The sequence below is a fragment of the Oncorhynchus keta genome, chromosome 27, assembly GCF_023373465.1.
Source record: "Oncorhynchus keta strain PuntledgeMale-10-30-2019 chromosome 27, Oket_V2, whole genome shotgun sequence".
In the NCBI taxonomy this organism is placed as follows: domain Eukaryota; kingdom Metazoa; phylum Chordata; class Actinopteri; order Salmoniformes; family Salmonidae; genus Oncorhynchus; species Oncorhynchus keta.
Genome location: NC_068447.1, coordinates 4,922,897 through 4,947,896, shown reverse-complemented (window position 1 = coordinate 4,947,896; position 25,000 = coordinate 4,922,897). Strand labels below are relative to the sequence as shown.

Here is a 25,000-nt window from a genome sequence, read left to right as displayed (position 1 = left end):
TGACATTATTATGTTGGTTAGGCCAGGGTGTGACATTATTATGTTGGTTAGGCCAGGGTGTGACATTATTATGTTGGTTAGGCCAGGGTGTGACATTATTATGTTGGTTAGGCCAGGGTGTGACATTATTATGTTGGTTAGGCCAGGGTGTGACATTATTATGTTCTATTATGTGTTCTAGGTAAGTCTATGGGGTTGTGTTCAGTTGAGTGTTCTAGGTAAGTCTATGGGGTTGTGTTCAGTTGAGTGTTATAGGTAAGTCTATGGGGTTGTGTTCAGTTGAGTGTTCTAGGTAAGTCTATGGGGTTGTGTTCAGTTGAGTGTTATAGGTAAGTCTATGGGGTTGTGTTCAGTTGAGTGTTCTAGGTAAGTCTATGGGGTTGTGTTCAGTTGAGTGTTCTAGGTAAGTCTATGGGGTTGTGTTCAGTTGAGTGTTCTAGGTAAGTCTATGGGGTTGTGTTCAGTTGAGTGTTCTAGGTAAGTCTATGGGGTTGTGTTCAGTTGAGTGTTCTAGGTAAGTCTATGGGGTTGTGTTCAGTTTAGTTGTCTAGGTAAGTCTATGGGGTTGTGTTCAGTTTAGTTGTCTAGGTAAGTCTATGGGGTTGTGTTCAGTTTAGTTGTCTAGGTAAGTCTATGGGGTTGTGTTCAGTTGAGTGTTCTAGGTAAGTCTATGGTTGCCTGAAGTGGTTCTCAATCAGAGGCAGGTGATTATCGTTGTCTCTGATTGGGAACCATATTTGGTCCTTCTGTGGCTCAGTTGGTAGAGCATGGCGCTTGTAACGCCAGGGTAGTGGGTTCGATTCCCGGGACCACCCATACGTAGAATGTATGCACACATGACTGTAAGTCGCTTTGGATAAAAGCGTCAGCTAAATGGCATATATTATTATTATATTATATTATTATTATATTTAGGCAGCCATATTCTTTAGGTATTTTGTGGGTGATTGTTCCTGTCTCTGTGTTTTGCACCAGTTAGGACTGTTTCGGTTTTCCCACATTTTCTTATTTTGTATTGTGTTTACGTTTTCATCTTTATTAAAGATGTTTATAAATAACCACGCTGCATTTTGGTCCTCCTCTCCTTCCCAGGAAGAAAACCGTTACAGAATCACCCACCACAACAGGACCAAGCGGCGTGGTAACGGGCAGCAGCAACAGCGGCCAAAGACACAGGACTCTTGGACATGGGAGGAAATCCTCAACGGGAGAGGACCCTGGGCTAAGCCAGGGGAGTGTAGCCGCCCCAAGGTGCAGCAGGAGAAGCGGCAGCAGGAGCAACGCAAAGAGGAATGGACGAATTGGACGGTAAAGGACCCTGGGCACAGCCGGGAGAATATCGTCGCCCCAAAGAAGAGCAGGAGGCAGCACTGCGGCGCGGATGGAAGCCCGAGAGTCAACCCCCAAAAATCAGGCACCGTGTTACGCGGTGGAACGTACGGCGTCCCCGGTACGCTAAGCTTAGCCCGGTACGCTACATCCCAGCTCCCCAATCTGCCGGGCTTGTTGTTTCTGGACAGACCACGGGTATGGTGGTCAGCTCTCCATACTCGTCCTGAGATGAGTGCTAGTCGTCTGGTGAAGATTGTGCCACCTCCCTAGCATTGCACGTCCTGTGCCAGGTCAGTGCTACAGTGCTCCGAGCAGTGCTAACCGTGGCGAGCGTGGTGCTGGTCAGGCACCATGTTATGCGGTGGTTCGCACGGTGTCCCCGGTACGCGTGCTTAGCCCGGTACGCTACATCCCAGCTCCCCAATCTGCCGGGCTAGGGTGAAGATCCAGCCAGGGTGGTTAGTGCCAGCCCTGCTCTCAAGATCTCCAGTACGCCTTCACGGTCCGGTCCATCCAGTGCCACCTCCACACACCAGCCCTCCGGTGGCAGCTCCCTGCACTCGCCCTGAGGTGCGTGTCCTCGGCCTAGTACCACCAGTGCCGGCACCACGCACCAGGCCTACAGTGCGCCCCGCCTGTCCAGCGCCTCCTGAGCTGCCCGCCTGTCCAGCGCCTCCTGAGCTGCCCGCCTGTCCAGCGCCTCCTGAGCTGCCCGCCTGTCCAGCACCTCCTGAGCTGCCCGCATGTCCAGCGCCGCCAGTGTTCACATTTTCATCTTTCATTAAAGATTTAAAAAAAAAAAAAAACGTGCTGCATATTGGTCCTCCTCTCCTTCCCAGGAAGAAAACTGTTACAGCTTCCTCTGTCCTGAGAATCTCAATTGCATTTCCTTGATTCGTCGCATCCTCTCTCCTGGTATCCATCTCAAAACCCATTGGATGAGAAGGTCAGTGGTCCTTCCCCTCTCCCCTTCTTATCCAATGGGTTTTGAGAAAGAGGCTAGGACAGATTCTCCCATTGTTTCCCCCGGAGGGAAGGCTCCTCCCTTCAGGCTACAATGGACTTTCAAGGAGAGAAAAGGAGGAAACAAGGACAGAGGAAGCAACACTTTGACGGCTAGTTGTCAGACATGCGCACACACACACACACACACACACACACACACACACACACACACACACACACACACACACACACACACACAATGCATTGCATAATCAGTAGCATTACATCACAGTGAGAGGTCAGCCACAGAGCTGTGGGATTGGATTTCACTATGGGGGTTTAGATATCAGAATAAGCATGGAGGAGACCGAGAAGGACGTGTGTGTGTGTGTGTGTGTGTGTGTGTGTGTGTGTGTGTGTGTTTGCCTGTGTGTGTGTTTGCGTGTGTGTGTGTGTGTGTGTGTGTGTGTGTGTGTGTGTGTCTCTTTTAATAAATATAGATAATACATCTATTAATAGTTCTCCTTTGAGCGGAGGATTTATTATTGTAGAGTGAGGGACTGACATTAAATATCTATGTCCCAAATGGTGCCCTATTCCATTCATAGTGTACACTACTTTGACCAGGGCCCATAGGGAATAGGGTGCACACTACTTTGACCAGGGCCCATAGGGATTAGGGTGCACACTACTTTGACCAGGGCCCATAGGGAATAGGGTGCACACTACTTTGACCAGGGCCCATAGGGAATAGGGTGCACACTACTTTGACCAGGGCCCATAGGGAATAGGGTGCACACTACTTTGACCAGGGCCCATAGGGACTAGGGTGCCATTTGGGATGCACAGATTGTATAGTGAGTGATTGAGATTCAATGGGACAAAAACTATCCTAAACTGAATGTAGTATATAGTTAGCCTAAGTTAATGTATGAATTGTGTTAGCTCTATTCCATATATTTAATGTATTGTGTTAGCCTACCTGACAGGTCGCTCCTATTCCAGGTGGCGTGGCGAGAATCTGTCTCCTCACCACGCGCTCTCACCACTGGTGTCCCCCAGGGCTCTGTTCTAGGCCCTCTCTTATTCTCGCTATACACCAAGTCACTTGGCTCTGTCATAACCTCACATGGTCTCTCCTATCATTGCTATGCAGACGACACACAATTAATCTTCTCTTTCCCCTTCTGATGACCAGGTGGCGAGCTCTATTCGCATCTCTGCATGTCTGGCAGACATATCAGTGTGGATGACGGATCACCACCTCATTTAATGCTGAACCTCAGCAAGACGGAGCTCCTCTTCCTCCCGGGAAGGACTGCCCTATTCCATGATCTCGCCATCACGGAATTGACAACTCCATTGTGTCCTCCTCCCAGAGCGTATAAGAACCTATGGCGTGATCCTGGATGAACACCCTGTCGTTCTCAACTAACATCAAGGCGGTGTCCCGTTCCTGTAGGTTCATGCTCTACAACATCCGCAGAATGTATGAATTGTGTTAGCTGCCTCATTTAAGGAAGTGGCTCAGGTCCATAATCCAGGCACTTGTCATCTCCATATATTTAATGTCTTGATTACTGCTATTCGCTGTTGGCTGGGCTCCCTGCCTGTGCCATTAAATGTACAACTCATCCAGAACGCCGCAGCCCGTCTGGTGTTCAACCTTCCCAAGTTCTCTCATGTCACCCCGCTCCTCCGCTCTCTCCACTGGCTTCCAGTTGAAGCTCGCATCCGCTACAAGACCATGGTGCTTGCCTATTCGGAGCTGTGAGGGGAATGGCACCTCAGTACCTCCAGGCTCTGATCAGGCCCTACACCCAAACAAGGGCACTGTATGTTCATCCACCTCTGGCCTGCTCGCCTCCCTACCACTGAGGAAGTACAGTTCCCGCTCAGCCCAGTCAAAACTGTTCGCTGCTCTGGCCCCCAATGGTGGAACAAACTCCCTCACGACGCCAGGACAGCAGAGTCAATCACCGCCTTCCGGAGACACTGAAACCCCACCTCTTTAAGGAATACCTAGGATAGGGTAAGTAATCCTTCTCACCCCATAAAAGATTTAGATGCACTATTGTAAAGTGGCTGTTCCACTGGTTGTCATAAGGTGTATGCACCATTTGTAAGTGTTAGCTCTATCTGGATAAGAGCGTCTGCTAAATGACTTAAATGTAATGTAAATGTATTCCATATATTTAATGTATGAATTGTGTTTGCTCTATTCTATATATTTAATGTATGAATTGTGTTAGCTCTATTCTATATATTTAATGTATGAATTGTGTTAGCTCTATTCCATATATTTAATGTATGAATTGTGTTAGCTCTATTCCATATATTTAATATATTTAATGTATGAATTGTGTTAGCTCTATTCTATATATTTAATGTATGAATTGTGTTAGCTCTATTCCATATAGTTAATGTATGAATTGTGTTAGCTCTATTCCATATATTTAATGTATGAATTGTGTTAGCTCTATTCCATATATTTAATGTATGAATTGTGTTAGCTCTATTCCATATATTTAATGTATGAATTGTGTTAGCTCTATTCTATATATTTAATGTATGAATTGTGTTAGCTCTATTCTATATATTTAATGTATGAATTGTGTTAGCTCTATTCCATATATTTAATGTATGAATTGTGTTAGCTCTATTCCATATATTTAATGTATGAATTGTGTTAGCTCTATTCCATATATTTAATGTATGAATTGTGTTAGCTCTATTCTATATATTTAATGTATGAATTGTGTTAGCTCTATTCTATATATTTAATGTATGAATTGTGTTAGCTCTATTCTATATATTTAATGTATGAATTGTGTTAGCTCTATTCCATATATTTAATGTATGAATTGTGTTAGCTCTATTCCATATATTTAATGTATGAATTGTGTTAGCTCTATTCCATATAGTTAATTAATGTATGAATTGTGTTAGCTCTATTCCATATATAGTTAATTAATGTATGAATTGTGTTAGCTCTATTCCATATAGTTAATTGTGTTAGCTCTATTCCATATATTTAATGTATGAATTGTGTTAGCTCTATTCCATATATTTAATGTATGAATTGTGTTAGCTCTATTCCATATATTTAATGTATGAATTGTGTTAGCTCTATTCCATATATTTAATGTATGAATTGTGTTAGCTCTATTCCATATATTTAATTAATATATGAATTGTGTTAGCTCTATTCTATATATTTAATGTATGAATTGTGTTAGCTCTATTCCATATATTTAATTAATATATGAATTGTGTTAGCTCTATTCCATATATTTAATGTATGAATTGTGTTAGCTCTATTCCATATATTTAATGTATGAATTGTGTTAGCTCTATTCCATATATTTAATGCATGAATTGTGTTAGCTCTATTCTATATATTTAATGTATGAATTGTGTTAGCTCTATTCCATATATTTAATGTATGAATTGTGTTAGCTCTAGTCCATATATTTAATGTATGAATTGTGTTAGCTCTATTCCATATATTTAATGTATGAATTGTGTTAGCTCTATTCCATATATTTAATGTATGAATTGTGTTAGCTCTATTCCATATAGTTAATGTATGAATTGTGTTAGCTCTATTCTATATATTTAATGTATGAATTGTGTTAGCTCTATTCCATATATTTAATGTATGAATTGTGTTAGCTCTATTCCATATATTTAATGTATGAATTGTGTTAGCTCTATTCCATATATTTAATGTATGAATTGTGTTAGCTCTATTCCATATATTTAATTAATGTATGAATTGTGTTAGCTCTATTCCATATATTTAATTAATGTATGAATTGTGTTAGCTCTATTCCATATATTTAATTAATGTATGAATTGTGTTAGCTCTATTCCATATATTTAATGTATGAATTGTGTTAGCTCTATTCTATATATTTAATGTATGAATTGTGTTAGCTCTATTCCATATATTTAATGTATGAATTGTGTTAGCTCTATTCCATATATTTAATATATGAATTGTGTTAGCTCTATTCCATATATTTAATATATGAATTGTGTTAGCTCTATTCCATATATTTAATGTATGAATTGTGTTAGCTCTATTCCATATATTTAATTAATATATGAATTGTGTTAGCTCTATTCTATATATTTAATGTATGAATTGTGTTAGCTCTATTCCATATATTTAATGTATGAATTGTGTTAGCTCTATTCCATATATTTAATGTATGAATTGTGTTAGCTCTATTCCATATATTTAATGTATGAATTGTGTTAGCTCTATTCCATATATTTAATGTATGAATTGTGTTAGCTCTATTCTATATATTTAATGTATGAATTGTGTTAGCTCTATTCCATATATTTAATGTATGAATTGTGTTAGCTCTATTCCATATATTTAATGTATGAATTGTGTTAGCTCTATTCCATATATTTAATGTATGAATTGTGTTAGCTCTATTCCATATAGTTAATGTATGAATTGTGTTAGCTCTATTCCATATATTTAATGTATGAATTGTGTTAGCTCTATTCCATATATTTAATGTATGAATTGTGTTAGCTCTATTCCATATATTTAATGTATGAATTGTGTTAGCTCTATTCCATATATTTAATGTATGAATTGTGTTAGCTCTATTCCATATATTTAATGAATATATGAATTGTGTTAGCTCTATTCTATATATTTAATGTATGAATTGTGTTAGCTCTATTCCATATATTTAATGTATGAATTGTGTTAGCTCTATTCTATATATTTAATGTATGAATTGTGTTAGCTCTATTCCATATATTTAATTAATGTATGAATTGTGTTAGCTCTATTCCATATATTTAATGTATGAATTGTGTTAGCTCTATTCCATATATTTAATGTATGAATTGTGTTAGCTCTATTCCATATATTTAATTAATGTATGAATTGTGTTAGCTCTATTCCATATAATGTTAATTGTGTTAGCTCTATTCCATATATTTAATGTATGAATTGTGTTAGCTCTATTCTATATATTTAATGTATGAATTGTGTTAGCTCTATTCCATATATTTAATGTATGAATTGTGTTAGCTCTATTCCATATATTTAATGTATGAATTGTGTTAGCTCTATTCCATATATTTAATGTATGAATTGTGTTAGCTCTATTCCATATATTTAATTCCATATATTTAATGTATGAATTGTGTTAGCTCTATTCCATATATTTAATGTATGAATTGTGTTAGCTCTATTCCATATATTTAATGTATGAATTGTGTTAGCTCTATTCCATATATTTAATGTATGAATTGTGTTAGCTCTATTCTATATATTTAATGTATGAATTGTGTTAGCTCTATTCCATATATTTAATTAATGTATGAATTGTGTTAGCTCTATTCCATATATTTAATGTATGAATTGTGTTAGCTCTATTCCATATATTTAATGTATGAATTGTGTTAGCTCTATTCCATATATTTAATTACTGTATGAATTGTGTTAGCTCTATTCTATATATTTAATGTATGAATTGTGTTAGCTCTATTCCATATAGTTAATTAATGTATGAATTGTGTTAGCTCTATTCCATATATTTAATGTATGAATTGTGTTAGCTCTATTCCATATATTTAATGTATGAATTGTGTTAGCTCTATTCCATATATTTAATGTATGAATTGTGTTAGCTCTATTCCATATATTTAATGTATGAATTGTGTTAGCTCTATTCCATATATTTAATGTATGAATTGTGTTAGCTCTATTCCATATAGTTAATGTATGAATTGTGTTAGCTCTATTCCATATATTTAATGTATGAATTGTGTTAGCTCTATTCCATATATTTAATGTATGAATTGTGTTAGCTCTATTCCATATATTTAATGTATGAATTGTGTTAGCTCTATTCCATATAGTTAATGTATGAATTGTGTTAGCTCTATTCCATATATTTAATGTATGAATTGTGTTAGCTCTATTCCATATATTTAATGTATGAATTCCATATATTGTTAGCTCTATTCCATATATTTAATGTATGAATTGTGTTAGCTCTATTCCATATATTTAATGTATGAATTGTGTTAGCTCTATTCCATATATTTAATGTATGAATTGTGTTAGCTCTATTCCATATATTTAATGTATGAATTGTGTTAGCTCTATTCCATATATTTAATGTATGAATTGTGTTAGCTCTATTCCATATATTTAATGTATGAATTGTGTTAGCTCTATTCTATATTTAATGTATGAATTGTGTTAGCTCTATTCCATATATTTAATGTATGAATTGTGTTAGCTCTATTCCATATATTTAATGTATGAATTGTGTTAGCTCTATTCCATATATTTAATGTATGAATTGTGTTAGCTCTATTCCATATATTTAATGTATGAATTGTGTTAGCTCTATTCCATATATTTAATGTATGAATTGTGTTAGCTCTATTCCATATATTTAATGTATGAATTGTGTTAGCTCTATTCCATATATTTAATGTATGAATTGTGTTAGCTCTATTCCATATATTTAATGTATGAATTGTGTTAGCTCTATTCCATATATTTAATGTATGAATTGTGTTAGCTCTATTCCATATATTTAATGTATGAATTGTGTTAGCTCTATTCCATATATTTAATGTATGAATTGTGTTAGCTCTATTCCATATATTTAATGTATGAATTGTGTTAGCTCTATTCCATATATTTAATGTATGAATTGTGTTAGCTCTATTCCATATATTTAATGTATGAATTGTGTTAGCTCTATTCCATATATTTAATGTATGAATTGTGTTAGCTCTATTCCATATATTTAATGTATGAATTGTGTTAGCTCTATTCCATATATTTAATGTATGAATTGTGTTAGCTCTATTCCATATATTTAATGTATGAATTGTGTTAGCTCTATTCCATATATTTAATGTATGAATTGTGTTAGCTCTATTCCATATATTTAATGTATGAATTGTTAGCTCTATTCTATATATTTAATGTATGAATTGTGTTAGCTCTATTCCATATATTTAATGTATGAATTGTGTTAGCTCTATTCCATATATTTAATGTATGAATTGTGTTAGCTCTAGTCCATATATTTAATGTATGAATTGTGTTAGCTCTAGTCCATATATTTAATGTATGAATTGTGTTAGCTCTATTCCATATATTTAATGCATGAATTGTGTTAGCTCTATTCCATATATTTAATGCATGAATTGTGTTAGCTCTATTCCATATATTTAATGTATGAATTGTGTTAGCTCTATTCCATATATTTAATGTATGAATTGTGTTAGCTCTATTCCATATAGTTAATTAATGTATGAATTGTGTTAGCTCTATTCCATATATTTAATGTATGAATTGTGTTAGCTCTATTCCATATATTTAATGTATGAATTGTGTTAGCTCTATTCCATATATTTAATGTATGAATTGTGTTAGCTCTATTCCATATATTTAATGTATGAATTGTGTTAGCTCTATTCCATATATTTAATGTATGAATTGTGTTAGCTCTATTCCATATATTTAATTAATGTATGAATTGTGTTAGCTCTATTCCATATATTTAATGTATGAATTGTGTTAGCTCTATTCCATATATTTTAATGTATGAATTGTGTTAGCTCTATTCCATATAGTTAATGTATGAATTGTGTTAGCTCTATTCCATATATTTAATGTATGAATTGTGTTAGCTCTATTCCATATATTTAATGTATGAATTGTGTTAGCTCTATTCCATATATTTAATGTATGAATTGTGTTAGCTCTATTCCATATAATTGTGTTAGCTCTTAATATTTAATGTATGAATTGTGTTAGCTCTATTCCATATATTTAATGTATGAATTGTGTTAGCTCTATTCCATATATTTAATGTATGAATTGTGTTAGCTCTATTCCATATATTTAATGTATGAATTGTGTTAGCTCTATTCCATATATTTAATGTATGAATTGTGTTAGCTCTATTCTATATATTTAATGTATGAATTGTGTTAGCTCTATTCTATATATTTAATGTATGAATTGTGTTAGCTCTATTCCATATATTTAATGTATGAATTGTGTTAGCTCTATTCCATATAGTTAATGTATGAATTGTGTTAGCTCTATTCCATATATTTAATGTATGAATTGTGTTAGCTCTATTCCATATATTTAATGTATGAATTGTGTTAGCTCTATTCCATATATTTAATTACTGTATGAATTGTGTTAGCTCTATTCCATATAGTTAATTAATGTATGAATTGTGTTAGCTCTATTCCATATATTTAATGTATGAATTGTGTTAGCTCTATTCCATATATTAATTGTGTTAGCTCTATATGTATGAATTGTGTTAGCTCTATTCCATATATTTAATGTATGAATTGTGTTAGCTCTATTCCATATATTAATTATGTATGAATTGTTAGCTCTATTCCATATATTTAATGTATGAATTGTGTTAGCTCTATTCCATATATTTAATGTATGAATTGTGTTAGCTCTATTCCATATATTTAATGTATGAATTGTGTTAGCTCTATTCCATATATTTAATGTATGAATTGTGTTAGCTCTATTCCATATATTTAATGTATGAATTGTGTTAGCTCTATTCCATATATTTAATGTATGAATTGTGTTAGCTCTATTCCATATATTTAATGTATGAATTGTGTTAGCTCTATTCCATATATTTAATGTATGAATTGTGTTAGCTCTATTCCATATAGTTAATGTACTGTATGATGAATTGTGTTAGCTCTATTCCATATATTTAATGTATGAATTGTGTTAGCTCTATTCCATATATTTTAATGTATGAATTGTGTTAGCTCTATTCCATATATTTAATGTATGAATTGTGTTAGCTCTATTCCATATATTTAATGTATGAATTGTGTTAGCTCTATTCCATATATTTAATGTATGAATTGTGTTAGCTCTATTCCATATATTTAATGTATGAATTGTGTTAGCTCTATTCCATATAGTTAATTAATGTATGAATTGTGTTAGCTCTATTCCATATATTTAATGTATGAATTGTGTTAGCTCTATTCCATATATTTAATGTATGAATTGTGTTAGCTCTATTCCATATATTTAATGTATGAATTGTGTTAGCTCTATTCCATATAGTTAATTAATGTATGAATTGTGTTAGCTCTATTCCATATATTTAATGTATGAATTGTGTTAGCTCTATTCCATATATTTAATTACTGTATGAATTGTGTTAGCTCTATTCCATATATTAATGTATGAATTGTGTTAGCTCTATTCCATATAGTTAATTAATGTATGAATTGTGTTAGCTCTATTCCATATATTTAATGTATGAATTGTGTTAGCTCTATTCCATATATTTAATGTATGAATTGTGTTAGCTCTATTCCATATATTTAATGTATGAATTGTATTAGCTCTATTCCATATAGTTAATTAATGTATGAATTGTGTTAGCTCTATTCCATATATTTAATGTATGAATTGTGTTAGCTCTATTCTATATATTTAATGTATGAATTGTGTTAGCTCTATTCTATATAGTTAATGTATGAATTGTGTTAGCTCTATTCTATATATTTAATGTATGAATTGTGTTAGCTCTATTCCATATATTTAATGTATGAATTGTGTTAGCTCTATTCCATATATTTAATGTAGCTGAATGTATGAATTGTGTTAGCTCTATTCCATATATTTAATGTATGAATTGTGTTAGCTCTATTCCATATATTTAATGTATGAATTGTGTTAGCTCTATTCCATATATTTAATTACTGTATGAATTGTGTTAGCTCTATTCTATATATTTAATGTATGAATTGTGTTAGCTCTATTCCATATAGTTAATTAATGTATGAATTGTGTTAGCTCTATTCCATATATTTAATTAATGTATGAATTGTGTTAGCTCTATTCTATATATTTAATGTATGAATTGTGTTAGCTCTATTCCATATAGTTAATTAATGTATGAATTGTGTTAGCTCTATTCCATATATTTAATGTATGAATTGTGTTAGCTCTATTCTATATATTTAATGTATGAATTGTGTTAGCTCTATTCCATATATTTAATGTATGAATTGTGTTAGCTCTATTCCATATATTTAATGTATGAATTGTGTTAGCTCTATTCCATATATTTAATGTATGAATTGTGTTAGCTCTATTCCATATATTTAATGTATGAATTGTGTTAGCTCTATTCCATATATTTAATTAATGTATGAATTGTGTTAGCTCTATTCTATATATTTAATGTATGAATTGTGTTAGCTCTATTCCATATAGTTAATTAATGTATGAATTGTGTTAGCTCTATTCCATATATTTAATGTATGAATTGTGTTAGCTCTATTCCATATATTTAATGTATGAATTGTGTTAGCTCTATTCCATATAGTTAATTAATGTATGAATTGTGTTAGCTCTATTCCATATATTTAATGTATGAATTGTGTTAGCTCTATTCCATATATTTAGTATATACCAAGATGCTCTCACTGTCTCACTGTAGATTGAGATGTTTTTGCACTTTTTCTCCAAACGTCAAATTTAAAAGTTGATCCAAAAGTCAAATTTAAAAGTTGATCCAAACGTCAAATTCCGTTAAGGGTCAAAGGTGTCCCTCTCCTTGTTCAGCCGGCGTTCGGCGGTCGACGTCACCGGCCTTCTAGCCATCGCCGATCCACTTTTCATTTTCCATTTGTTTTGTCTTGTCTTCCATCACACCTGGTTCCATATCCATCAATTCCATGTTGTGTATTTAACCCTCTGTCCCCCCCATGTCCTTGTGGGTAATGGTTTGTTGTCAGTGCTTGTGCAACGGTATGCTGTTAGTTACCGGGTTTTGTTTGACCCATTTATTATTTTGTATTATTCTGTTGACGGTTGGTTTTATGGATATTAAACACGACCGCTGTAAACCAGTTTCCGCTCTCTTGCGCTTGACCTCTCTGCCGCCAGGAGCATCACAATTACAAAAGGGGTGAGAGTTTAAGGTTTTTGGATTGGTTTAAAACATCAAGGTCAGGCATTCATTCCCGAAGGGTTAAGGGTTAAGGGTTAAAAGGACAGATCTAAACGAACGTCTACCACTGGGATTGAACAGACAACCTTTGGAACCGGAGTCATGGGATTACACCTATCCAGCACCCCCATGTCCACAACACACGAGCAAAACCCATCTGGCTGCTAACACAGTAATGTCAGAGAGAGAGAGAGAGAATGAGAGCGAGAGCTCTGTGTGTCTCACCCGGTTCTCCACAGCCAGTATGACCAGATTACAGTAGGCATCGGGGCACGGTGTCGGCTCCAGTGGGTTATGGTTTCTCCTCTCCCAGCTTCCATAGCTCTTCCCCCTCTCCCAGCTCCCTGTACAGGCCTGCCTGCGTTCCCAACTCCCTCCCTGGGGATGCTTCCTCTCCCAGCTGCCTCCAGGCTTCCCTCCAGCTCCATGCCTCTTCTCCCAGCTACCTATATAGATTACAGTTTAGTTTTTGATTATATTTACACATACAAATACACTTTAGCAGTTTAAAATACAGGAAACAGTGTTGCTTTCATGACATAAAATAATGAGCATGATTAAAAGTCCTCCTGTAGCTCAGTTGGTAGAGCATGGCGCTTGTAACGCCAGGGTAGTGGGTTCGATTCCTGGGACCACCCATACGTAGAATCTATGCACACATGACTGTAAGTCGCTTTGGATAAAAGCATCTGCTAAATGGCATATATTATTATTATTATTATTATTATTAAAAAGAGAAACATGAACCATTTCAACCTGCACCTCCTCCACTGGCCCCGTGTCTTTTCTCCCAACTCCCCCCGACCGGTCTGGGTCGGTCCCAGCTCCCGCTCACTGGCCTCTTCTCCCAGCTTCCTCCTCCAGGCTTCCTGGTCTGTCTCCGCTCCCAGCTTCCTCCTACCCTGGGCTGCCTCTCTAGGCTGCCACCAGCACCTCAAATCAAATCAAACTTTTCTGTTAAGTGCATTTAAAATCACACTTTACTGTTAAGTGCATTTAAAACCACACTTTTCTGTTAAGTGTATTTAAAATCACACTTTTCTGTTAAGTGCATTTAAAATCACACTTTTCTTTTAAGTGCATTTAAAATCACACTTTACTGTTAAGTGCATTTAAAATCACACTTTACTGTTAAGTGCATTTAAAATCACACTTTACTGTTAAGTGCATTTAAAATCACACTTTACTGTTAAGTGCATTTAAAATCACACTTTTCTGTTAAGTGCATTTAAAATCACACTTTACTGTTAAGTGCATTTAAAATCACACTTTTCTGTTAAGTGCATTTAAAATCACACTTTTCTGTTAAGTGCATTTAAAATCACACTTTGCTGTTAAGTGCATTTAAAATCAAACTTTTCTGTTAAGTTACTGCTAAGCATTTAAAATCACACTTTTCTGCATTAAAATGCATTTAAAATCACACTTTTCTGTTAAGTGCATTTAAAATCACACTTTACTGTTAAGTGCATTTAAAATCACACTTTACTGTTAAGTGCATTTAAAATCACACTTTACTGTTAAGTGCATTTAAAATCACACTTTTCTGTTAAGTGCATTTAAAATCAAACTTTTCTGTTAAGTGCATTTAAAATCAAACTTTTCTGTTAAGTGCATTTAAAATCACACTTTACTGCTAAGTGCATTTAAAATCAAACTTTTCTGTTAAGTACATTTAAAATCACACTTTACTGCTAAGTGCATTTAAAATCACACTTTTCTGTTAAGTGCATTTAAAATCACACTTTACTGCTAAGTGCATTTAAAATCACACTTTTCTGTTAAGTGCATTTAAAATCACACTTTACTGCTAAGTGCATTTAAAATCACACTTTTCTGTTAAGTGCATTTAAAATCACACTTTACTGCTAAGTGCATTTAAAATCAAACTTTACTGTGAAGTACATTTAAAATCACACTTTACTGCTAAGTGCATTTAAAATCAAACTTTTCTGTTAAGTGCATTTAAAATCAAACTTTTCTGTTAAGTGCATTTAAAATCACACTTTACTGCAAAGTGCATTTAAAATCACACTTTACTGTTAAAACAATACAATGAAAAGAAGTACAAGGAAACAAGAAGCACCTCCAGCCACTCCACCAGCTCCTCCCCCTCCTCCCCCAGCACCCTGCACCAGGGCTGGGTTGGGCTGTGGCTGCGGCTTGGAGGGTTTGTGGTTCTTCCAGTCCACTCCACAGATGGTGTGTCTGCGCTCCATAGTGCCACCTGCTGGACGTGGGTCAGAGTTGCTCATGGTCTGACGACGAGCCTCGATGCCTCCTGGTTTCTTCTTCTCCAGGCTGTTACCTCCCGCCAGGACGGTATCTACATTTAAACCTGGAGGAGGAGGAGGATGGAGGAAAAGGAGGAAGGAGGAGGAGATGGAGGAGGATAGAGGAAGAGGAGGATAGAGGAAGAGGAGGATAGAGGAAGAGGAGGATAGAGGAAGAGGAGGATGGAGGAGGATGGAGGAAGAGGAGAATGAGGAGGAGGGAGGAAGAGGAGGATGGAGGAGGAGGAGCAGGAGGATAGAGGAAGAGGAGGATGGAGGAAGAGGAGGATGGAGGAAGAGGAGGATGGAGGAGGATGGAGGAAGAGGAGGATGGAGGAAGAGGAGAATGAGGAGGAGGGAGGAAGAGGAGGATGGAGGAGCAGGAGGAGGAAGGAGGAGGATGATGAGGAGCAGGAGGAGGAGGAGGATGGAGGGGGATGGAAGAGTAGGAAGAGGAGTATGGATGAGGAAGAAGAGGAGTATGGAGGAGCAGGAGGAGGATGAAGGAGGATGATGGAGGAGTACAGAGGAGGAGGAAGAGGAGTATGGAGGAGCAGGCGGAGGAGGAGGATGCAGGAGGAGGAGGAGGGGGAGAAGGAGGAGGAGGAGGAGGAGGAGGAGGATGGAGCAGGAGGAGGAAGAGGAGGAGGAGGAGGAGGGGAGGAGGAGGAGGAGGAGGAGGAGGAGGAGGATGGAGCAGGAGGAGGAAGAGGAGGAGGAGGAGGAGTGTCACCAAACACATACTTTCCAGATTCAGATTGATTCATCCACAACCATGTAGTATTTACAGCATAGTAAATCAAATCTGAGATCAGAGGCTGACAAACTAATAGATGCTGAATCCAGACATGGTTAATAGATGCTGAATCCAGACATGACTAATAGATGCTGAATCCAGACATGACTAATAGATGCTGAATCCAGACATGACTAATAGATGCTGAATCCAGACATGGCTAATAGATGCTGAATCCAGACATGGTTAATAGATGCTGAATCCAGACATGGCTAATAGATGCTGAATCCAGACATGGTTAATAGATGCTGAATCCAGACATGACTAATAGATGCTGAATCCAGACATGACTAATAGATGCTGAATCCAGACATGACTAATAGATGCTGAATCCAGACATGGCTAATAGATGCTGAATCCAGACATGACTAATAGATGCTGAATCCAGACATGACTAATAGATGCTGAATCCAGACATGACTAATAGATGCTGAATCCAGACATGGCTAATAGATGCTGAATCCAGACATGGTTAATAGATGCTGAATCCAGACATGACTAATAGATGCTGAATCCAGACATGACTAATAGATGCTGAATCCAGACATGACTAATAGATGCTGAATCCAGACATGGTTAAAACCTGTCTAGGAAAGACGTTCCGCTAGCGGAACCCCTCGATAACATTCCGCTGAAAAGGAAATTAAAAAATATTTTTTAGAAATACAGTGCCTTGCGAAAGTATTCGGCCCCCTTGATCTTTGCGACCTTTTGCCACATTTCAGGCTTCAGACATAAAGATATAAAACTGTATTTTTTGTGAAGAATCAACAACAAGTGGGACACAATCATGAAGTGGAACGACATTTATTGGATATTTCAAACTTTTTTAACAAATCAAAAACTGAAAAATTGGGCGTGCAAAATTATTCAGCCCCTTAACTTTCAGTGCAGCAAACTCTCTCCAGAAGTGCAGTGAGGATCTCTGAATGATCCAATGTTGACCTAAATGACTAATGATGATAAATACAATCCACCTGTGTGTAATCAAGTCTCCGTATAAATGCACCTGCACTGTGATAGTCTCAGAGGTCCGTTAAAAGCGCAGAGAGCATCATGAAGAACAAGGAACACACCAGGCAGGTCCGAGATATCCTTATCCTCTATGCAACCGCATTGTCAGATTTCAAAAAGACTTTACGGAAAAAGAAAAAGCCGCCATTTTGGCGTCAACATTAGTTAGAAAAAACACTATAAATATTCACTTACCTTTGATGGTCTTCATCAGAAGGCACTCCAAGGAATCCCAGTTCGACAATAAATGACTGATTTGTTCCATAAAGCCCATCATTTAGGCACTTGTTGTTAGCGTGTTCAGCCCAGTAATCCATCCTCATGAGGAGCGAGCACTTCCTCCAGACAAAAACTCAAAAAGTTCCATTACAGGTCGTAGAAACAAGTCAAATGATGTTTGCAATCAATCTTTAGGATGTTTTTTTTAAACTTAAATCATCAATAAGATTCCAACCGGAGAATTTCATTGTCTGAAAAAAAGCTTTGGAACGAGAGCAAACTCTGTCGGGAGCGCGCGTCATGAGACCGAGGCTATCTGCCAGATCACTTACTCAAAGAGCTCCTTTATAGTAGAATCCTAAAACAAGGATCTAAAGACGGTGACATCTAGTGGAAGCCTTTAGGAAGTGCAAGCACATCCATAACTATCAGGGATTTGAATAGGCACTGTTTTGAAAATCGATTTCTCACTTCCTGTTTGGATTTCCTCTCAGGTTTTTGTCTGCCATATGAGTTCTGTTATACTCACAGACATCATTCAAACCGTTTTAGAAACTTCAGAGTGTTTTCCATCCAATACTAATAATAATATGCATATATTAGCATTTGGGACAGAGTAGGAGGCAGTTAAGTTTGGGCACGCTATTCATCCAAAAGTGAAAATGCTGCCCCCTGTCCCAAAAAAGTTTTAATAGATGCTGAATCCAGACATGGATTGAGTGAGTTACTAAGCTGCCTTGCCTGTTTTGAGCACCAGAAGGTGCAATGCATCATCTCTCAGGTAGGAGGCAGCAGCGATCTCGTGCGTAGGGATTCTCAGCAGCAGTTTCTCGTTGTCTCGCCAGGTCAGAAGAAGACATCGGGCTGACAGGCTCAGGATACAGTCCTGCTCAACGCTGGTCCTCAGGGGAAGCACCTTCAGCTGCTGCGCAAGCAAAAAACAACAGAGACACACATTACACACCAGAGATACAGACACATGCTATGTAATTACTATTTATACAACGGATGGGTCTAATCCTGAATGCTGATTGTTTAAAAACACATTCCAGCCGGTGTCTATTCCACAAGTTACCACCGGCTAAATCTAGGATGTTAAAATGCCTATTTACTCTGTTCCATCTGACTGCTGCAATCCACTGTCTCATCAGCCCAGCCAGGCAATTTATAGACTTGTTCTCCACTATAAAAAGCATCAAGACATTATCTCACATGTCTTTTAGACTAACATTTAGTTTTCAACAGTAGAGATTTATATAAACCTGTCTGTTTATACGACACTTACATCATAGTTTCAATATTAAAATTCAATCTCCAACTGTCCCACAGTAATTAACATGTAGGGGTCGGAATGAGAGAGAGAGGCAGGCAGCGTTTCTCAGACAGTCAAAATCATGATTCAGCCGGCATCATTTTTATGGATTATTATATTATATACAAAGAAATGTCAATTCAATCTCCAACTGTCCCAGACATGTAGGCAATGTTTCTCATCCGGTCGAAATCATAATTCAGCTGGCATCATTTTTATGGAATTTAACAAAAAATATATAAAAATTGAAAAAAGTTACAATGAAACACAGCCAGTTTGCAGTCTTTCCAGTTTTGGTTTAAAGTGAATGTGTTAGCTGTGTTGTTGGCCAGCTCCTCTGAACAACAGTGTCCTGAGGAGAGAGCACATTTTCTATGCCCGGTGAAATCGCACCTTATTAGCTCATTGTTATGGATGTATCCAAATAAATGTCACTATAAAACAGCTTAAACAAATGTAAATACAGTTACTTTGCTGTTATTTTGACATGACCATAAGTCAGCTGTAGTTGGCTAGCTAGCAAGCAAGGGGAAAAGAACGTTGCCAGCCAGTATGGCAATGGAACATTTAGAACGAACGACTGATACAGAACAAAAAAGACTGAACGATTTGTGAATAGATCGAGGCCAGAGTAATCAATAAAACAGCTCCAGTATTGTTTTATTAGAGACTCAAACTCACCCTGGCTGTGTCCAGGAGCTGCAGCAGTTCATCTCTACTGGAAGGGTTTAGAGAGCACGACACCCAAGTCAGGTGACCCAGGAACTACGAGGACAACAAGGATCAGAGTTCAGCATCACTGTACTAGATAAAAGCAAAAAAAGACCATGATACCCACCCAAAGAGAGAGCAGGACACCCAAGTCAGGTGACCCAGGAACTACGAGGACAACAAGGATCAGAGATGAGCATCACTGTACTAGATAAAAGCAAAAAAGACTGTGATACCCACCCAGAGAGAGAGCACGACACCCACATCAAATCACATTTTATTCACATGCTTCCTAACAACAGGTGTAGACTAACAGTGAAATACTGACGGGCCCTTCCCAACAATGTAGAGAGTAACAACAGGTGTAGACTAACAGTGAAATGCTGACGGGCCCTTCCCAACAATGTAGAGAGAAACAACAGGTGTAGACTAACAGTGAAATGCTGACGGGCCCTTCCCAACAATGTAGAGAGAAACAACAGGTGTAGACTAACAGTGAAATGCTGACGGGCCCTTCCCAACAATGTAGAGAGAAACAACAGGTGTAGACTAACAGTGAAATGCTGACGGGCCCTTCCCAACAATGTAGAGAGAAACAACAGGTGTAGACTAACAGTGAAATGCTGACGGGCCCTTCCCAACAATGTAGAGAGAAACAACAGGTGTAGACTAACAGTGAAATGCTGACGGGCCCTTCCCAACAATGTAGAGAGAAACAACAGGTGTAGACTAACAGTGAAATGCTGACGGGCCCGTCCCAACAATGTAGAGAGAAACAACAGGTGTAGACTAACAGTGAAATGCTGACGGACCCGTCCCAACAATGTAGAGAGAAACAACAGGTGTAGACTAACAGTGAAATGCTGACGGGCCCTTCCCAACAATGTAGAGAGAAACAACAGGTGTAGACTAACAGTGAAATGCTGACGGGCCCTTCCCAACAATGTAGAGAGAAACAACAGGTGTAGACTAACAGTGAAATGCTGACGGGCCCTTCCCAACAATGTAGAGAGAAACAACAGGTGTAGACTAATAGTGAAATGCTGACGGGCCCGTCCCAACAATGTAGAGAGAAACAACAGGTGTAGACTAACAGTGAAATGCTGACGGACCCTTCCCAACAATGTAGAGAGAAACAACAGGTGTAGACTAACAGTGAAATGCTGACGGGCCCTTCCCAACAATGTAGAGAGAAACAACAGGTGTAGACTAACAGTGAAATGCTGACGGGCCCTTCCCAACAATGTAGAGAGAAACAACAGGTGTAGACTAACAGTGAAATGCTGACGGGCCCTTCCCAACAATGTAGAGAGAAACGAAATAGAGAAATAATAGAAAAGTAAAATGAATAATAATAACATGGCTTTATACACAGGGTACCAGTACTGAGTCCATGTGTAGGGGTACGAGGTAATAACATGGCTTTATACACAGGGTACTAGTACTGAGTCCATGTGTAGGGGTACGAGGTAATAACATGGCTTTATACACAGGGTACTAGTACTGAGTCCATGTGTAGGGTATGAGGTAATAACATGACTTTATACACAGGGTACCAGTACTGAGTCCATGTGTAGGGTATGAGGTAATAACATGGCTTTATACACAGGGTACCAGTACTGAGTCCATGTGTAGGGGTATGAGGTAATAACATGGCTTTATACACAGGGTACCAGTACTGAGTCCATGTGTAGGGTATGAGGTAATAACATGACTTTATACACAGGGTACCAGTACTGAGTCCATGTGTAGGGGTACGAGGTCAATAACATGGCTTTATACACAGGGTACCAGTACTGAGTCCATGTGTAGGGGTACGAGGTCAATAACATGGCTTTATACACAGGGTACCAGTACTGAGTCCATGTGTAGGGTACGAGGTCAATAACATGGCTTTATACACAGGGTACCAGTACTGAGTCCATGTGTAGGGGTACGAGGTCAATAACATGGCTTTATACACAGGGTACCAGTACTGAGTCCATGTGTAGGGGTACGAGGTCAATAACATGGCTTTATACACAGGGTACCAGTACGAGGTCATTGTCGTAGATATGTACATATAACTAGCAATAAAGTCACAGATAGTGAACACTAGCAGCATCGTATGTTGATGTGAAAGAAGGGTCAAGGCAGGTCAATTTATTTAACTATTTAGCCGACTTATGGCTTGGGGGTAGAAGCTGTTCAGGGTCCTGTTGGTTCCAGACTTGGTGCATTGGTACCCCTTGCCGTGTGTTAGCAGAGAGAACAGTCTATGACTTAGGTGACTTCCGTCTTTCGGATGGGACGTTAATTGGGTGTCCTGACTCTCTGAGGTCATTAAAGATCCCATGGCACTTATCGTAAGAGTAGAGGTGATAACCCCGGTGTCCTGGCTAAATTCCCAATCTGGCCCTCAAACCATCACGGTCACCTAATAATCCCCAGTTTACTATTGGCTTATTTATCCCCCTTCTCTCCCCTGTAACTATTACCCAGGTCGTTGCTGTGAATGAGAATGTGTTCTCAGTCAACTTACCTGGTAAAATAACAGATAAATAAATAAAAGGTGGCGTTTGTTTTTATATATATACATTTGTTTATTATATTTATTTGTGCGTTGATTGGGATAAAAAAAAGAAGAAGCTTGCAGTGAAGAGAGAATGTCATTCTGAAAAAAGTCTCAAAAGAAAGGATCATGAGGAAAATAGAAGTTTCAGGGAAGAATGGACAGAGAAACAGGCAATCTTACCATATTTCTTCACTGTCAAACCAGAGTGTCTTGTTTGTAACGAAACGGTTGCTTTTTGCAAATAATTTAATATTAGACATCCTTATTAATTTAAAAAGTGAACTTTCCACCCATACAGAGGTTCGACCGACACAGAACAACGTAAGTTTCAACAGCTACTCAACATCAGTTTCCCCTAACAACTGCCTGGGTTTAAACGTCTTCTCTCTTTTTTTAAGTGAAACACTCAAAGAATTCTATTTAGAATCTCTGTTAAATCAAGAAGCATCTCTGTCAATAAATATCTCTGTCAATAAATATCTCTGTCAATAAATATCTTTGTCAATAAATATCTCTGTCAATAAATATCTTTGTCAATAAATATCTCTGTCAATAAATATCTCTTCAATAAATATCTCTGTCAATAAATATCTTTGTCAATAAATATATCTGTCAATAAATATCTCTGTCAATAAATATCTCTGTCAATAAATATCTCTTCAATAAATATCTCTGTCAATAAATATCTCTGTCAATAAATATCTCTGTCAATAAATATCTCTGTCAATAAATATCTCTGTCAATAAATATCTCTGTCAATAAATATCTCTGTCAATAAATATCTCTGTCAATAAATATCTCTGTCAATAAATATCTCTGTCAATAAATATCTCTGTCAATAAATATCTCTTCAATAAATATCTCTGTCAATAAATACTCAAATCAATTATCTCTGTCAATAAATATCTCTGTCAATAAATATCTCTTTTAAATATGTGTCAATAAATATCTCTGTCACTCTGTCAACCAGTCAATAAATATTTTCAATAAATATCTCTGTCAATAAATATCTGATGAATAAAAATATCTCTGTCAGTGAATAAATATCGTCCTTTTTGACTTTGAATAAACATCTGAAATAAACAGTGAATAAACGTTGAATAAACATTGAATAAACGTTGAATGAAATCAAATAATAAACAGTGAATGAACGGTGAATAAATATTGAATAAACAGTGATCGAAAGAGACACCAAAAAAGTGTAACGACATTTGACGATAGACCAGAATCCAATGCTGCCTGCGCACGTCTCGGTTTTTGTTTTATGCTTCAGCGAACCCCCCCCCCACACTATTTATTTTGTTCCGGGATGCAGTACCAGACTTTACCACCTCACTGTCCCCCCTGGTCCCAGGGTCCTGAGCTTCGTGATGAGCTTTGAGGGCACCATGGTGTTGAACGCTGCTCTGTAGTCAATGAACAGCATTCTCACATAGGTGTTCCTCTTGTCCAGGTGGGAAAGGGCAGCGTGGAGGGCAATAGAGATTGCATAGTCTGTGGATGAGTTGGGGCAGTATGCTAATCGAAGTGGGTGCAAGGTGTCTGGGATGATGGTGTCTGGGATGATGGTGTTGATGTGAGCCATGACCAGCCTTTCAAAGCATTTCATGGCTGCAGACGTGCGTGCTACAGGTTGGCAGGTTACCTTGGCGTTCTTGGGCACAGGGACTATGGTGGTCTGCTTGAAACATGTTGGTATTACAGACTGGGTCAGGGAGAGGATGAAAATGTCAGTGAAGACTTGTACTCATCCCGGTATTCCATCCGGTCTGCGGCATCGCGAATGTTAACCTGTTTAAAGGTCTTACTCACATCCACTACTGAGAGCGTAATCTCACAGTCGTCAGGAACAGCTGGTGCTCTCGCCCTTTGCTCAGTGTTGTTTGCCTCGAAGCGAGCACAGAAGGTAACCCAGGAACTGAGGAGGAGGAAGTACAATGGTATGTCTGGTTGTGTCCCAAACACAAGACATCTTCTCTAGTAACAACCACAACTTGTGTTTGAGACATAGCCTATGCCTGTGTTTGAGACATAGCCTATGCCTGTGTTTGAGACATAGCCTATGCCTGTGTTTGAGACATAGCCTATGCCTGTGTTTGCAAGTCTATTATCTATAAGTCTCGATGATGTGTCCTCCTCACCTTTGATACAACTATTGATTGATTAGTTGACGTCTCACCTTGACCTCCTTCTCTACATAGTCATAGATGAGTCTCTCTGGGTGGATGAGGAAGTCTGGAGGGTACAGGGGTACGGTGTGGAGTGGTCTACGAGACACACTACTCCTGTCTGTCTGTCTGCGCCCCGACTTAGAGAAGACCAGGAGCTTGATGGGTGATACAAAGCCCTGAGGAAGGAGAGAGAGAGAGACAGAGAGAGACAGAGAGAGAGAGGAGATGGAGGAAGAGAGAGAGAGAGAGAGAGAGAGAGATGGAGGAAGGAGAGAAAGGGAGAGAGAGAGACAGAGAGAGACAGAGAGAGAGAGAGAGAGAGAGAGAGAGAGAGAGAGAGATAGAGAGAGAGAGAGAGAGAGGAGATGGAGGAAGGAGAGAAAGGGAGAGAGAGAGATGGAGAGAGAGAGAGAGAGAGAGAGAGAGAGAGAGGGAGAGAGAGAGAGATAGAGGAGAGATGGAGGAAGAGAGAGAGAGAGGAGATGGAGGAAGGAGAGAGAGAGAGAGAGAGAGAGAGAGAGATAGAGGAGAGATGGAGGAAGAGAGAGACAGAAGGAGAGGTAGGGAAGGAAGGAAAAAAGAGAGAGAGAGCGACAGAGAGAGAGGGAGAGAGAGAGAGAGAGTGAGCAAGAGGGTGTTT

General features: G+C 37.6%; 1 protein-coding gene and 2 long non-coding RNA genes across 3 annotated transcripts in view; 2 read left to right on the top strand and 1 right to left on the bottom strand.

Annotated features, from left to right (window-relative positions):
* The window catches only part of LOC127912368 (uncharacterized), a 1,344-nt gene extending 696 nt beyond the window's left edge, over positions 1-648 (top strand). Inside the window, exons 2-3 of the long non-coding RNA XR_008082084.1 lie at positions 1-218; positions 330-648. The exon at positions 1-218 is cut by the window's left edge and continues 273 nt beyond it. This is a non-coding gene — a long non-coding RNA (uncharacterized LOC127912368). The remainder of the gene's footprint in view (positions 219-329) is intronic.
* ccm2l (CCM2 like scaffold protein) overlaps positions 1-25,000 on the bottom strand; it is a 127,553-nt gene that overhangs the window by 100,696 nt on the left and 1,857 nt on the right. The window contains 6 exon segments of the mRNA XM_052482624.1: positions 13,536-13,756; positions 14,073-14,243; positions 15,397-15,648; positions 18,354-18,537; positions 19,606-19,689; positions 24,369-24,536. Coding sequence (XP_052338584.1) covers positions 13,536-13,756; positions 14,073-14,243; positions 15,397-15,648; positions 18,354-18,537; positions 19,606-19,689; positions 24,369-24,536 — 1,080 coding nt within the window.
* Positions 19,970-20,930, top strand: LOC127912370 (uncharacterized). The gene is made up of 3 exons (XR_008082086.1): positions 19,970-20,357; positions 20,478-20,657; positions 20,778-20,930. It is a non-coding gene; the product is annotated as an uncharacterized LOC127912370 (long non-coding RNA).